The sequence below is a fragment of the Pipistrellus kuhlii genome, unplaced genomic scaffold (assembly GCF_014108245.1).
Source record: "Pipistrellus kuhlii isolate mPipKuh1 unplaced genomic scaffold, mPipKuh1.p scaffold_m20_p_16, whole genome shotgun sequence".
In the NCBI taxonomy this organism is placed as follows: Eukaryota; Metazoa; Chordata; class Mammalia; order Chiroptera; family Vespertilionidae; genus Pipistrellus; species Pipistrellus kuhlii.
Window position 1 is genome coordinate 7,517,101 of NW_023425471.1, and position 12,875 is coordinate 7,529,975.

Sequence of the window (12,875 nt, forward strand, 5' to 3'; positions counted from 1 at the left end):
TTTGCTAATGAAATGGCTTATTGAAAATAAAATTGTGTCCTTATTCCTCGGGAATTTAAAAAAATCTTTAGATAGGCTTTTCTGAGGGGAAATTTCATCTCTATATTTGTCTTTTTTAAGAAGCTGCAAAGCTTGAGTGGAACTGGATTTTAAATAGGAAGAATACACTGTTAAAGCAAAGATGCACCTGGAATGATCATGTCCCTAGAGTTTTGTGGGATTTTTTGCTTTTGGCTTTGACTCCTATTTTTCCATGCACGATCAAGAAAGTAACCCAGTCACAAACACTTAATATTGATTTGGCATATCTAAAATATTGGCAGAGAAAGTTGCCTAAAGTTAAAGTACTGAGTAAAGTCTCTCGTCCTATAGCAAGAATGAATAGATTTAATTGGAAGTCTATGCTACTCCCTTCCCAGTTTTCAAACTAACCATGTTTAGTGAGGAACTCATACTTGGGGAAGGACAGGATCCTTGCCGATTAATCCAGACTTAATCAGTGGGAGATGAGCAGAAGGAAATTTTAATTTTCCCTTTCCACCTGTCCCCCTTACTTGTCCACAGTGGCCAGATGCCTCCCTCCTGTGGTCCCAAAATATTGGTCATCTCTTATCTTAATGCACATACCTTATTTCCTTACAGCTCTTTGGTAATAGTTACATATGAAAAGTTTTGCTCAAAATGACCCTAAAGATTAGTAACCATGCTTATCTTCCTTTGTGTTATTCTCTGTGCATGTGTTTTCTATCATAAGAATAAGCAATGGTATTTTATAGCATAGTTCTTCATACTATTTTGGTGGCATTTATTTTGAACTGTCATAATTTAAATGTATTTGCAGCTTTGCTTTTCCCCTGCTATATTTTAAACCTTTGTAATACAGAAGCCTGCCATCTTTATTATCCCTACCCCTGATCCATTACATAAGATTATTATTTTTATTCATTCATTCCATAAGCACTTATTGAATATCTATTATTAGTCAGTACTATATACCAACTTTTCCCTTTTTTATGTCCCAGAATTTTCTGGCTATTTTCTACTTATGTTGAAGAAGATAAAAATGTTTAACCTAAGAGGAAATTGTAATCACCACATAATTTTGATTACTGATAGCTTTATAAAAGATATGTTTATGCCTTCAGACTATAGTTTAAACAAATCATATTTCTCCCAATAAAATAGAATGCTATTTAAATTTTAGAAAATATAGATATCCTATGTATATTTCATGTATTTTTATAAACAACTTAGGAGAAAAGAAATGTATATATGCTTGAAAGAGGAATAGGAAGTAAAAAAAAAAAAAGTTCTTTTACTTTTGATCCTGAAATTTTTTAACTTTAGAACCTAAAATATAATCTGATTCTTCAATGGAGATACTTATACTTAGTCATCATCACTCTCCTATTAACTTCCCATATTACTCAAATAGGTTTAGAGTTTTGATTATAAGACTGTAGACAGGATTTTGAGAAGCAAAGTGCCTAATATGTGCTCTTGATTAAATATATATGTACTTATTATATTATCTTAGTACATTCATATTTTAAAGTAAGTTATATAAGATAAAAAATATTTAGGAAAGCTCTGTTCCTAAGAGTCAGTTAAAAGAACAGTTATTTGTCCTAAGCTATTAGATAAGTACAATATGGATCAACAGTAGATGGCCCTTGTAGAAAGTAAGTAAATAATACTTGTTGAGCCTTTATATGTTCCAGCCACTGTTCTAATCTTTTAGAAGGTGTGAATCTATTTAATCATTACAACAACAATATAAAGTAAAAACTAATGGAATCTTTATTTTACCGATGGGTTAAATAACTTACCCAGCTAGTAAGTGATAGAGCTGAGATTAAGTACCCATGAATATTTGTTGATTCTGCTAGTGGTACTAGGTGACTAAATGTAATGAAAATAATTTGCTAAATCTTAGGAAAATAATATCCAAAATTCAAACATTTGATTTCAAGCAAAAAGAACGTGGTCTGATTTTGTATGTTCTTGTCTATGTTGTTTGGTATTTATTGGCACTATAATAAACATGAATTTACATAGACATGGCCTTCACAGACCTTAGGAAAAAATGGCTAAATTGAGGAATAAAATTAGCAACAATGTGTTGTATCCTTTTTAAATCAGAGAACATGGGGTTTTTTGTTTTGTTTTGTTTTTAGCATAAAATAGGTTTTAGTTTCCTAAAAAGGTAGACAAGAATAACTTCTGGAAACACAAATACAGTAGGGGAAGAAAGTTAGATAAGTGGTCACTAGCATTAGCTGTCGTATCAGCCATATTTGGTAATCCTATCTGCCTTATAATTACTCTAATGTGGCCTGGAAATATTCCTCTAGGCCATAGTTTTCTCATTTGTTAAAAGAAGATGATAAAATCTGCCTCATAGACGTTGGTGAGAATTTAATGATAACACACTATAAATTGCCTAGAAAGTGGCCAGTATGTGCTAGGTATTTATTTTTGGTGAGAATTTAATGATAACACACTATAAATTGCCTAGAAAGTGGCCAGTATGTGCTAGGTATTTATTTTTGCTGTTGTCTTTATTACATAGAAACTAGTGTTGCTACAACAATAGATCTTAACTGTTCTCACCACCAAAAAAAGGGGGTAACTATATGAGGTGACAGGTGTGTTAAATAGCTTGATTGTGATAGTCATTTCTCAATGGATATGAATCTCAAATTATCACACTGTATACCTTAAATATATACATCTTATTTGTCAATTATACCTCAATAAAGCTGGAAAAATAAACTTAAAGATCTCAATATATAGCCTGGCCAGGATAGCTCAGCGGTTGAACATCAACCCATGAACCAAGAGGTCACCAGTTCAATTCCCAGTTAAAGGCATATTCCCAGATTGTGGACTCGATTCCCAGATTGTGGGCAGGAGGCAGACAATTGATGTTTCTCTCTCATTGATATTTCTACCTCTATATCTCTCCCTTCCCTTCTCTCTAAAGTCAATAAAAAAAACATATTTTTTTAAATCTCAACATATAAATAATAATACTAGTGTCAGCCATTTTTAATTCTTTGAAGAATAAGATGGGATGAATAAAGAGTTCAATAAAAAATGAAACTTTAATGTGGCAGTAAAAAAGGGGGGCATGACAGCATTAAATCACTTCAACTATTTGGTCTCCTCTGCTCATGTTTCAAAGATAAAGGCTCAAATTTGATTAGATCAGTTGCTTGGCAACTTTTCAGTATGGTAATATCTCCCATCAGCTTTCCCTTTTCACTATTCAGGCACTACTTGCCCTTGCTATTCCATCATAGCACATTTCTATACAGATAGACCTGCTAAAAGGCTGGCATAGTTAGCTGAGTCCCTTTGTGGCCATGAGTAGTCATATTTTATAACAATAGGAGGAAAACATGTTTTTTACTATAATATCACAGAAGAGTATTGTTTTTGAAAGAATTCAGGCCTTTTCTGATTTATGGAATATCCAAGACCTCACTAAAAGCACATGAAACATGCAAAGCCAGTATTTTAGAACTGCTCCTCATAAATGCTATTATACACATTGTGCATTGAGAAAAATTAATTTCTGTAACATTACACCTGAACGTTTTGCACTAAAAAACTAAGTACTATGTCCCTGTTAGCCACATGAATAGATATGGAGGGCATGTGGACAATTACACTGTAAACTGAGTTTTATCAATGTGAGGGGAGGATATTGTCTATAGGTTCCAGGTTATATATATGATCATACTTCAGTATCTCCTTCCTTTTTGTCTTACAACTTCATTCTATCTTTTGGGCAATTAAATTATAATTAATAGCATTGTTTCGAACATTTCTTAAAATATCAATTATATATAATGCATTCACATTTATTCATTTCTGACTACAAGGCTGCTATCTTACCTGTAATTTTCTAATATAAATTATCTTCCTTATCAGGTAAATATCCAGCTGTCATTTATCAGCTATGCTGGAGAAAAAAAAGAAAATAGGATTGTAACCATAGAAAATGTCTGTTTTCAAGTAAAATATGCCACTTTCAAATCAGAACTAATAGAGATATGAATTACTGAATTAAAAATGGAGAAATATGAGATGTGTACCACACTTACAGGAATTCCTTCCTTTTGATTTGTGTAATACATTTCATAAAGACTGTACGTTAGCTTCACAGAATAATTTTGAACATCAAGCTGATGTTGATAAGGATGTATTTGATGGAAAACTAGTTCAGCAATATTTTGGCATAGAAATAGAAAATAGTCTGTTTCTGATGTAAAAATTAGTGTTATCAACTAGATAAGGTATTCTTTCTTAATTTGTATAATTTTATGGATAGAAGTATCAGAGCATGAATTTTGAGGTCACATAGAAAGACCTGAATTTAATGTCACAGGTTGGCCTTTAATAACTGATTGACCTTGTACTTCAGCCTTAACCTCACTGTTTTTGTTTCCTTATCTATAAAATGGGATAGTCATTGTGTTTTTGAGGATTAAATGAGAGATGTACATAAGTCAAATACGTATACTGTTCTTGACTCATAGAAAGGTGCAAGAAAACATGCTTAAATGGCATAAAAATTGCTGCTGCTCATAAATAAAAATGTCCCGCCCTAGCTGGTTTACTCAGTGGATAGAGCGTAGGCCTGAGGACTGGAGGGTCCCGGGTTAGAGTTAGGGTTAGGGTTAGGGTTAGGGTTAGGGTTAGGGTTAGCACGTACTTTGGTTACAGGCTCCTCCCCAGCCCAGGCTCTAGTCAGGGCATGTGCAGGAGGCCACCAATCAATGCATTTCTTTCACATTGGTATTTCTCTGTCTTGTTTTCTCTCTAAAAACCAATGGAAAAATATCCTTGGGTGAAGATAAATAAATAAAAATAAGTCCCAAAGATTATTAAATGCTGATGGAACAAATTAACATTTCCTCCTCTCCTATGGAGGGGCTTAATAAAGGACAAAGGGCTGGAAGCATTTCCTCAGTTTGGTCCCTCTAACTACCCAACAACTAGCCATTCAAAAAATATCAATTAAAAGACATGTGAATAGAGTTTGTAATTTTCTTTAGTTTGGTTTTGAAAAGTAGAAGGAGGAGTATTCAAATAGCTAGTAACACTAGAAACTGCCATGATCCAAGGTTGTTGGGTGTTTTTTTTTTATTTCCATTATGGAAATTAATAGTTCATATAATGGACAGAAGGACCTTTTTATAACCTCATAGCATAAGAATTCTAACAATTCAGACCCCATACATTGTTAAAGATTAAGATTAGTTGCTAAAAAGCAATAGAGAGAGATACAATAGAGAGAGATACAATATATTATCAATTAAATAGTTGTAGTTTCTAAAATAAATGAAACAGCCGAAGCTGGTTTGGCTCAGTGGTAGAGCGTCATTGGTAGGTCTGTGGACTGAAAGGTCCCAGGTTCAATTCCAGTCAAGGGCATGTACGTTGGTTGCTGGCACATCCCCAGTAGGGGGTGTGCAAGAGGCAGCTGGTCGATGTTTCTCTCTCATCGACGTTTCTAGCTCTCTATCTCTCTCCCTTCCTCTATGTAAAAAAATCAATAAAATATATTTTAAAAATAAAATAAAATAAAATAAATGAAACTTGGCAAGAAGAGATCACCCTGAAAGCAACTGAAGCTACTGGATAATGAATAAACAGTAAGAATAAGAGGGGGGAAAAAACTTTTAATGAAGTTCCAGAGTATTAATATGTGGACAAAATGGAAAGATTAGCAAATCAAATCAACAAAGCTGATACAACTATCAGAGGAAAAAAGAAACTCTTCAAATAAGTTAATCAACAGAAAGATACAAACTAGGTGAAATAGTGCTTCCCTTAAAGACAAAAATAGGAAATAATAAGAATATTCTCACTCAGTGATTTTCAGCTGGGTCAGTATTGCCCCCCAGAGCACATTTGGCAATTTGTGAATATGTTTGTAGTTGTCATATCTGGAGGTGGAGGTGCTGCTGGTATCTAGTGGGTAGAGGCTCAGGATGTCATTTCAACATCCTACATAGAATGTGCGCAAAAAATGGTGCAGGATGGCTCCCAACAATAATGATCCAATCCAAAGTGGCAAGTTCTACTGTTGAGAAACCCTACCTAATTTAAGAAGAATGAACTGCAGACAAATTGAATACAGAAGCAGGTAACTATGATAGAAAATCAAACAGCCCTTGTACGACATAGGGTCATTTGCCCTTTTGTTTTTATTCAAAGAATAGTGTAAGGATGTGAGTATCTGGGATGACCTACCCAGCTCTACAATAGAAAACCTAATCATGACAAACACTGGAACAGGAAGGGACCCATTCTCTTTAGTGTTAGCTCTCAAATCACAATGTGGTTTATATAACCCAGCATTTTCCTAAGTATGTTCTTCAGATTGCTAGTTCTGAAAGAGAATCTTTGTGAAAGGAAGAGATTATGTGGTTAAATAAGATTCAGAAGCTGTGCAGGTTTTTCCCCTCTCTTGGAGATCAATAAGTGCACATTCACATATACCAAAGGGTTTGAAAGTTGTTGAATTTGGTTTAGCTCATTGTTTTCCAAATGTACTTGTGCATTTAATGTTTTTGTTTTGGTCACAAAATACATACTAACCATTCAATGGGATTAATGCTTGTGGGAATATATTTTAGAAAATGCTGAAATAGACTTTCGCAGCTCCTTTTAAAGACCCATATACCGATGATACATTTTCTTTGTATTTTAAGTTCCAAATAAGCATTTGGAAAAACTTCTATTCTTAAGTTGAAGCCTGCCCTAACAGATGGCTTGTTGAATGTCATCTTCATTTAGTTCTTGCAGAAAAGCCATTTTTAAAAGTAAATCTTATTTCTGATAAAAGTCCCAACTAAAGTAATATTAACTGGAAGGATGTGTACATGGTGTTCCATACTCCAGGCTCCTTGTATCACTGCAAAACAATTTGCCAGAAATCATGGGAGAAATAGATCCTTGAGGATAGGAAATGTCAAGTGTTATATTCAATCTTGTTAAAGAAGAGATGACTAAAAATTTCACCCTGATTACCTTAATGACTGAAGACATTAGAGCAAGTAATTAAAACAATATATAGACATTTAAATATACATGTGACAACTTAGCATTATTTTAGAAGTAGTGCAATGTCAAACCAATTTGCTTTCCACCTTCCTTAAGGGATGGACAACAAAGTTACACCCACAATTTATGCTCTAATCCTCCATTAGCTCTTTAGCTAGCTCTTAAGATTTTTCTTTTGCAAGATTTGCAAACTGGAAAGACCCTTAAACAAAAGCAGTAATAATCCCTGTCATCAAATGATTTTTTTAATAAAGATGAATTGGATTTTTCTGTAAATGCAATGGTGTTAAATTCATCACCAAATCAAATTAGTGTAGTAAAAAGAGCCCTGGGATAGGAAGTTGAAAGTCTCTGTTCATGGACTGACTCCAACACTGATTATCAGTGAAATCCTGAGAAATTAACTTCTGTGTGTCATGAGTTTTTCATCTCAACCTTTCTTGCTAACTTCACTAACTAACATGATCCCAAAGACAAAAATGTGTGAAAGGAATTATAAAGTTATTACAAGATGTCATTTTGTTTGTTTCATTTGAGAGTCTTCCAGTTGATGGTCTTAATCCTTGTCTTTTTCTTTTCATGAGAAATGATGACTGGCATCCATATGTTGATAAGATTTTCAAGACACTGATTTACTAAGGATTTTTTATAATGACGAAAACATATAACATACAATTTTCCATATTTTTCCATTATTGTTCACATTATTCTGTGTTAGTTTCAGGTGCACAACATAGTGGTTAGACAATCATACTTTACAGAGTGCGCCCACTAATATTTTAAGTACCCCCCCCGGCCTGTACATAGCTATTACAATATGATTTACTAAGGTTTTTAAAAAGCAAATTCCTTTAATTTCTAATTATCTAACTTGAAAACAGGATGTTTTTAACCAAATAATGCCCATGTCATCTTTCTTGTCCACATTTATTGCTGAGCACAGCAAGGGGCAAAAGTACGTTAGCATAGCTCATTTTATAACTAGAACTCTTTTGCCACTTAGACAGTATTTAAATCATATGAATCCTTCTCAGTCCTCCCACACCCCTCTAATGTAGAATAATCTCTATGCATAGTGACAACATTTTAACTGAGAAAAATCTATCTTTCTGAACTACAGCATGTATCACAGATTTGTTCTCTTGGTAGAATGTTTACAAATGATGTTTTGGTTCAAAATACAATTATCCATGGCATTAAATATTAAAAGTTCCATTTATTATTTATTTATTTTTAATTTATTTATTCAGGTGATGTTGCTTAATAAAATTATATAGGTTTTAAGTGTGCAATTCTATAATATATCATCTCTATAGTGCATTTTGTACTCACCACCCAAAATCAAGTCTCCTTATATCACCATGTATTCCCTCTTTACCTTCCTCCACATGCCCCACCCCCCTTTCTCTCTGCTGCTGTCTGTGTCTATGAGGGTTTTTTTTTTTTTTTTTTTTTTTTTTGCTTAATCCCTTCACCTTTTTCACCCAGCCCTGCTTCCTGTGGGTCTGTTTCTATTTTGTTTGTTATTTTGTTCATTAGATTTCATATATGAGTGAAATCATATGGTACTTGTCTTTCTCTGACTGGCTTATTTCACTTAGCATAATGCTCTCCAGTTCCATATACTTTTTGATGCAGTTTCTAATTTTCCCATTTAACAATTTTTATCTTACCCCCAATTTAAAGTCTAGGTCACTTTTAGAAAGCAATAGGAAAATTCACAAACAAGTTGTAGCAGTTTTAAAAATATGGCCATAAAGATCAAAAGTGCCTATTCTTACTTTATTAATTCAAGATATGTTGCCTTTATCCTTAAAAAATTACTGACTTTCCATTTGATTCAGTTTTATTCCTCTTTAAATATGTGGTTCTCTACCTTAAATAACCTTCGGATGTTTTCCTAGAAATGCAGTCAACCATCTGAAAGTAATTTTTCTGTCTGGAATGTGGGAAGTTTGATGGGTGTATGTGGCATGCTTATAGCTTAACATTCCTTAGTGCACTCATTTTCATCAAAATATTGGTTAAATTATTCAGAACAGATGTGTATATGTGTATTTTTTTTTCTTCTTAGACTGCAGAGAAAGCTTTTTTGTGAGTACTAAAGGTTATTTCAGATTTAAGACATCTCTCTGCAGTCTTTTTCAACTTTGGGCAACTGTGAGAGAGAATATTGTTTCTCAGAAGCTGTTTATCGCCCTGAAACTTAATGATTTTAGCATGTTTTGGGAGAGAGTTTTTAAAAAGGGATACAATTAAAAAGACAATCATTCAGTAGTATTTCAAGCGACATCATGGGTATGTTTCTGGATAAGGAAGCAGGACGTCTAGTTCTGACTGGATTACCAAATAGTTTTGTAAGGCTCCATTTGTTTAAAAAAATGTAGGGGATTGTTCAGGTTGACATACTATCTTAGAAGTAAGCGAGGGACAGAGGGGAGTGTAAGGAAACGTAAGGAGGAGGATAAGGGAAAATTGACTAGAAAGGAGAAGGAAACCATGAAAATAGAAACTGGCAGTGTATCTTGGACTTTTGGGAGGTCCAATGTGTATATATGTTTGACTCCAAACAACAAATCAATTCTTCAAAAATTACCAAATTAATTAAGTGTATATATAACATATAGAGCAAGTAAAAACAACAGCCTATTTATTGTATATTTTACTTTTCAGAGATTTTCCTCATGACATGTAGAAACAGTGTTAGAGCTATTAATGCTTCAGTGCTAATGCTGAAATGGAATTTGTTTTTTAAAAATTCTAAAGAAATGTTTGAAAATGCAGCATTCACAACATTGAAAACCTGGAGGACCGATACTGATTCTGCAAAGAATTTTAATAGACTTGACAAGAGGAGACCTTTCCTAAAACCTTCCCCCGTCCCCACATTGGGCAGAATATATTGACCTACCTCAACTCACCCAAATTCCCTCTTTAAAAGTATAATTCTACTCCATGAATTGGAATCCTAGAATTCCAATTTAAAGTTAGGAGGCAGTGTAGATAAAAAAGTTAGCATTGTGATGTTCCAACATGAAACAATGGGTTCATGTCCTGTGATCATTTTTTTTTAATATATTCTATTGATTTTTCACAGAGAGGAAGGAAGAGAGATAGAGAGCTAGAAACATCGATGAGAGAGATACATCGACCCGCTGCCTCCTGCACATCCCCCACAGGGGATGTGCTCGCAACCAATGTACATGCCCTTGGCCGGAATCGAACCTGGGACCTTTCAGTCCACAGGCCGACGCTCTATCCACTGAGCCAAACCGGTTTCGGCCATGTCCTGTGATCATTTAAAAAATTGTTTGCAACCCTAACTGGTTTGGCTCAGTGAATAGAGCTTCATTCTGCAGAATCATGGGTCCCAGGTTTGATTCCAGTCAAGGGCATGTACCTTGGTTGCGGGCACATCCCCAGTAGGCGGGTGTACAGGAGGAAGCTGATTGGTGTTTCTCTCTCACTCATGTTTCTAACTATCCCTTCCCTTCCTCTCTGTAAAAAAAATCAATAAAATATATTAAAAAATAAAAATAAAAAATAAAAAGTTTTTGCATACCTTAAAAGGAAACCACTAAATAAATACTGCCTTTTTTGGCACATTAATAATTTTATCATGTCTAATTCATCCTTAGATTTTCAAAGAGCTTTGCAAAATATACTGTTTCAGTATGTATAATATAATAAAAAGCCATAAGGTTGGCACCTTTCCTGAAGAATACATAGTAATTGTGAAATTTAACTAGGCAAGGAGGGAAGTGAAGAAGACATATGATGACTGAGAGGTAAAAGTGGGAAGATGTGTGATTAGAGAAAGGATCATTGGACTTGGAGTTCGGTAGGGGTATGCACAAAATATACAAGGTGGGAGTAACAAAAAATTGGATACTGGAAGAGATTATAGCTTTCAAAGATGACAAGATTAATCATATGACTACAAAAATGCATAAAGGAAAAACCCTCAGGAAAGTGTGAGGGTTAGAAGCTGAATATTGAAGTCACCAAGAATTAAGGCAGAAGTGGTATTGAGTGCCTGAGTTTGAACCCTGGTATAACATACTTACCAGCTGTGTCCTTAGGCAAGTTACATAACCTGTCTCAGTTTCTTCATTTAGTAGAATAAAGTTAGTGATAGTATATTTTTCATAATTATGAGGATTAAACAATTATTTATAAAACATTTAGACAGTATGTAACATATGATAAATTATATATAAGTCTTAGTATTATTATAATGATTGTCATAATCATCATTGTTATTATCCAGTACTGTGTGAACTTTTGCTTTATATTCATTCAGAATTTATTAAGCAACTATTGTAAGCCACGCATTGTGTTAGGTATCCTTTATAAACTTTTACATATTTTTGGCTCTTTTGTGCTTCAGGATTTCAAGTTGATCAAAAATAATGCACTGCAGCCTCACCAAAAATTTTCCTTGAAGTCTATGCCATGAGTTCTGCTTACTAAGTAAAATGTTGTGTAATAAGAATACAAACTTAGAGGGAAATGAGACAGGCCAAAGCACTGAATACTTGGATCTGAAAAATAGAATTACTTATTCACAATTCAAAAAGATGAGATGCTTGGAACAGACCCAGATATAAGAGAATCTATATATACTGCTGAAACATGGTGGTGTCAAAATGTATGGCATTAGGAGTTAGGAGGCAGTGAAGACAGGAAGTTAGCATTGTGGTGTTCCAACATGAAACATGGGTTTATGTCCTGGCAGGGAAGATTAAACAGAAGGGACTACTATCTTGGAGATTAACTATCAATATATAGGCACGTGGGCATTGGAGAATAAGATAGAGATCCAGTTACTAAAAATAAAGTCAAATCACTAAAATAATGATCCTCTTTGTAAAGGACCACCCTCAAAGTCTGGGGCTCCTAAGAGAGCAAACTTAGGCTAGTCTTGATTGTTTACAAAACGTAGCTTATGTTTGAATTATCACCTGGCCAATTGCCACAGGCAGTTTCACCTTCTGGCTCAAAACACACACATTTTTCATCTACACAAATGCCAACCATAATGTTGCATATGAGTGAGTGTGTTTTGCAGACTATAGCTAAAAAGCAGCGTAAGTGTAAGCAGTCATGGGGAAGAAAAACAATGTGATGTGAATTTTGTTCTCTGTGTTTAGGCAAGCTACGACCTATATCTATGCCAGTGGAATATAATTGGGTGGGGGACTATGAAGATCCAAATAAGATGAAGAGAGATAGTAGAAGAGGTAAGTGTTCTAGAATTTCAGTGTAGGTTGAGTTGTTGGAACAAAAGCAAATTTAAATGTTTTTAAATAGGATGTTATGGCTTCAGTAGAAAACTTTTCATTCTTGCATTGACTCAGTGGTACACCCAAACCAATTCAGACCAACATTTAACAACCTTGATCTGTTATTAAGTAGATACCTTCTGTGAATGCCTCCTAAGGGATTCAGAGTAGATAAGTACAGTGTAAAAATTAATATCTCGTTGTTATTTGAAAGTTAATATTTGGAAAACAAGGTCAGAAGTGTGAAACTGCATAAAAGTTCAGTAAATAGACTTTGTGATCAGTCCCCATTGGTCCGCAATGAAACCTCACCACTTTTATATTAATACAGCCTTAAAATGAGCAGTGAAGCACGTGGATAAAAGCTAATGAAAACTCGGCCAGTGACTCTAATGAAAATTATAGAGAAATGGGGAAAAAACTACTTTGCTTTTTTTCTCTTCTGTTTGCTGTTCAGGGTTATCTTCTTACTTGGGGGTGGGCTACACTTGAAGTATCTACCAAAAGTAA

The 12,875-nt window shown here is 34.2% G+C and overlaps 1 protein-coding gene across 6 annotated transcripts in view; it reads left to right on the forward strand.

Moving 5' to 3' along the window:
* Positions 1–12,875, forward strand: part of CNKSR2 (connector enhancer of kinase suppressor of Ras 2) — a 236,281-nt gene that overhangs the window by 141,264 nt on the left and 82,142 nt on the right. For 3 of the 6 annotated variants that reach the window (XM_036439616.2, XM_036439620.2, XM_036439618.2), the window contains one exon: positions 12,234–12,323. The exons of the other annotated variants lie outside the window; for them this stretch is intronic. In XM_036439616.2, coding sequence (XP_036295509.1) covers positions 12,234–12,323 — 90 coding nt within the window. The remainder of the gene's footprint in view (positions 1–12,233; positions 12,324–12,875) is intronic. 6 annotated transcript variants of the gene reach the window in all.